The 4,083-nt window shown below is 41.9% G+C and overlaps 1 protein-coding gene across 1 annotated transcript in view; it reads right to left on the reverse strand.

The window, feature by feature from the left end:
• Nucleotides 1–205: 205 nt before the first annotated feature.
• Nucleotides 206–4,083, reverse strand: part of POMT2 (protein-O-mannosyltransferase 2) — a 23,236-nt gene continuing 19,358 nt past the window's right edge. The window contains exons 15-20 of the mRNA XM_010022599.1: nt 4,014–4,083; nt 3,747–3,806; nt 3,435–3,540; nt 1,631–1,771; nt 885–999; nt 206–311 (exon numbers count right to left, since the gene is read on the reverse strand). The exon at nt 4,014–4,083 is cut by the window's right edge and continues 2 nt beyond it. Of these exons, the coding sequence (XP_010020901.1) occupies nt 206–311; nt 885–999; nt 1,631–1,771; nt 3,435–3,540; nt 3,747–3,806; nt 4,014–4,083 (598 nt within the window). The remainder of the gene's footprint in view (nt 312–884; nt 1,000–1,630; nt 1,772–3,434; nt 3,541–3,746; nt 3,807–4,013) is intronic.

The raw sequence follows: 4,083 nt of genomic DNA on the forward strand, positions 1-4,083 counted from the left end.
TTCAGGACATGAGTCTTTTTAAGAGGACCTTCTCACAGTCATCCTCTGCATCTTCCAATGCAGGCAGTGCAAACAAATGCCAAGGTAACAGGGTTCTCCAGAGACGGAATTTTACTGTCTCTTGTCTCCAAAGCACCAGAATCAGCCTGACATGCAGCAGATCTCATGCTTCCCATTAGCTGTTCCCAGACTCCCTTTGCTGGCTCTAGAACTCCCAGGAGTCCATCCACCGGAGCCCTGCCATGGGGCTGCTAGGATCAGAGGCCATGGGTCCTATAATCCCATAGGACAGAGGATGGAAGAGGTAGAAGCTGTGGAAAGAAATCAAATGCCCATCAGGGACTACACAGTTTTCTGTCTCAAGAACATTGCAGCAATTAGTTCATACAGATGTCCTACAGGACCTTTGGTTTTGGGCTGCTCTAAGCTCCACTGGGGACCTCCTAATCTCTGCTGAACACAGTATAGACATTGTACGCAGTCATCACAGGTGGTATTTCCTCTTAGAAAGCAACAGTTTTGGAGAAAAACCTGCTGAGAAAACGTACAGCTATGAAGAACATTGCCTATATTTGAGGGATCTGGCACCATCCAGCATTGGGACTAGAATAAAAAACCAGTGAACTGTGGGTTTGGAGGAGAACAGTGTTCACACTGAGTGCTGGCATAAAAGAGATTCCCTGCAATGGAAAGATGTTCTATAATGCATTACTGGGACACACATACTGAATCTAATAAAATTTGAGGGTTTAGTATTGGGCTTGATAATGTCTGACAAGTTCAGCAGAGAAGAGACAGAAACAAAGGCTAATTAGCAGACAGTAAGGCTTCATCAAGACAGTGACTGTCACACATTCAGGAGAAATTCAGCTTTCAGCACTCACCTGTAAATGATGAGCAGAACCAGCGCCAGGAACCCTGCTCCATATACTTTTCTAGCTGTAGTGCTGGGTGACAAGAACGCAGCACAGAACTTCAATAGTGTGTCCCAGGTGATTCCTAGGAGAAGGAAGAGGTAGAAGTCAGGAGCAATGCAAAGGCCAAAGAACAGAGCTGCTATGTTCAGTCATAGACTGGGCTGACAAATCTCTGTTAACACCAGAACACCCTGTCAATTTTTAAACTAATTCACCTTGGTAACCTTCAGAACTATAGGGATTGGTTTGTACCAGGAGAAGGTTCTTTTATCCTACCTTTCCATTTGAATAAATGCAAAAGAGATCTATGCCCCAGATGCTAACTAAATTGGTACAAAATCACAGGAAAATCTACCAGGACTGAATTATAAACAGACATGACAAAAGTGAGGGCAGCAAACAAAGGGAAGTAACTTGTAGAAAAACATATATAAGAACAGTGAAACAGGAGAGAATAGGAATCACATCTCTAAATTTAAATGCCCTAAGCACTAGATATAACTGCCTCTTCAGGGTGGTAACAAAAAAGAAGACAATGTGGCACTGAAAGCTGTTTTGTGAAAAACATTTTGAATTAGTCAGTGCTTTCAAGCACTTTGCACAAGCAAGCAGAAAACGTATATATAAAAAAGAACATTTAGCATGAAAACATTCCATTTAACAGGATTTCACTTGTTTTTCTGCCTTGTCTTCTCCCACACTCTAGTATTTACCTGTCAACATGCTGGAAAAAAGCATAGCAGGAAAGTAGTGGTGAAAGTAGAGAACTCGTCCCATCATAAAAAAAGGGAGGTAATGAAGGAGCCAGCCCAGCATGATCTGCCCTCCACCACGTAGCACAACCCTGGACAGTTCTGGAACACAAATAAACAGAATTCAGCAGAGAAAACCTCAGCTACAGTTCCTATTTGCAAACCTTATCACATTAAGTAAACTCTATGTTAAGACCAAACTTGCAGTTTCTCAGGACGTACATCAGACTAATCAGGTCATGCCAGTTTCTAGCGTATTCTTTCTGCAATGAGACTACAAGCCATGCCAGCCTTTCCTGGAAAGAAATGCTGCCTTATTTTCAGAACCTGGAGAAGGGACTGAGAGCTCTGGTGTCTGCATGCAGCTTAGCCAATAACTTATTGTATAATTGAATAGTTTCACACAACAGTTCAGAATTCCCACAGAGAAGCAAATGAAGCAGCCATCGATTTAAACTGGAATGGTCAAAGAATGACTTATGTGAAAAGCTCTAAGATGTTTGCATTGGACACAGTAAAGGATCATTATAACAACAAATGCATCTCTTGCATTTGTCATTTGCTTTGCATAAATATCAGAAAACATTTCTAAAACACCATGCGTAGTAGAGTAGTACAGAGCACATTCAGAGCTTGAGAGCAGGGCATTGATCCAATAGGTGTGTCTCCCTTACAGCCAATACAGGTAGCTCCTTGCAGTATTTTTTTGAAGATCTGTCCTGTTCACTATTAAACTATTTGAGGTATTAAGCTCTTTTCCTTGTGGACATTGCTCAGTAACCCAAACTCAGTGGCTTCTCATCCTTGGCACACACCTGTCACCCACACACTTCAAAGGTGCTTGTAAAAGGCATTTATGAAAAGGAAACCTATTATCAGTAACGTATGTAGGGTAAATATCTCTACTAGAAAAAACACCCTGGAAGCCTGCAAAGCAGAACAGGCTAAAACCCGTGGGACCAGTAGATCTCTGCATCAGGAAGGTTTCCCTGACATACATTCTATCACCTTCTCCTATTGATATGTCCAGATCAAATATAGTCTAACAGATACACATCTGTCACTTCTGAGCTGCGGTAATCAATGTAACTGAGAGCATTTGTGGCCAGCATCTGGCTCTTGAGCAGTTCATAAGCAACTCCCATGCTAGGCTGGGTGATCACCTGCAAAGCAGAGCTGGTATGTGAGCTACTGACTAATCCAAGCCCTTGTCTCCTGCAAGCAAACAAGGCAGTAAAAGCCTATTGGGACTTATATCTTTGGATCACTTTAAGATGCCAGTTTATACCCAGTCCCTCTGAAATCTCCAGCAAAGGAGTGGTAAGACTTTTGAGGAGCCACTGATCACGTATCCTGCCTATGCATCTCTTCCAGACCTCTTCTCTTTGTCTAAGTAGATGTCTCAGAGTCCCTGTTGACCTGAGGATTTCTGATCAAGCCTTACAGGTTTAGGAAATTTGTCAACTTGTCAGGAATGGTCTGCCATACAAAAAGTGAGATTTGTTCAGAGTGATTATTTCTAGTATAAAACCCTTTGTTAAAAGTCACATCATTCTGTGCTGCACTTTCAAAGCACTATATAGCTTAGTGTTTTGTACATATAGCTACCTGGAGTGTATTTCATTCAACTCCCAGGGTTTTAATGAAGTATAAATAAATAGGAAAAAAAGATTTTTAATATCAACATGAGCTTTTCTGTATCAGGAAACCAGAATGCTATAATAAAGATAATATAGTGCAGGCAGGATAAGAAGACTGACGTCACCTTTGAGTTCAGATGTCAGCTGGACACCTCTCTTCAGGGCCACTGCAGTGGAAACTGTTAGCAGAAGATATAGTCCAATAGTGACCAGGTTTAGCCACCAAATCACCTACACAGGGGAAAAAGAAATATTTGAGACTTTAGGCTAGACATGTGCATGCGAGAGGAAACTAAAAGCTACATGCAAGCATAAGAGTACAATGAGAGAGACAGTCCAAAAGGAGGAGAAGGAAGTGAATCATTGTCACTGGCAGAAGCAAGACTAAGCTAAAATTTGCAAAAGACATTGGCTTGGAACCTCCCACTCCAACTTACCGGGTTTCCCAGCAAATAAACCCGATAGTCAGTCTCATTTACACCAGAAAAACGCAGGCCCTGAGGAAACAGATCAGAAGGGAATAAAACGGGTTTTCATCAGTCCAGTTTGTATTTCGCACAGTGTCAAAGGTGAGACAAATTCAAATTCCCACCTATGCAGCTCAGGTGCTACAAAACAAAGCTAACATCTTCAACAAAACTGAGGTGCTGTGCTTCAAGCAGCACAGCAAAAACACATAAAAGAAGGTGGACTGATCAATATACCTGGTAATTGATGGGCCAGTGCCAAGGTTTGGATGTAACTTCATTGTCCTTTGGTTTGAGGGCAGTATTT

This window comes from Nestor notabilis, unplaced genomic scaffold, assembly GCF_000696875.1.
Source record: "Nestor notabilis isolate BGI_N333 unplaced genomic scaffold, ASM69687v1 scaffold35100, whole genome shotgun sequence".
NCBI lineage: Eukaryota > Metazoa > Chordata > Aves > Psittaciformes > Psittacidae > Nestor > Nestor notabilis.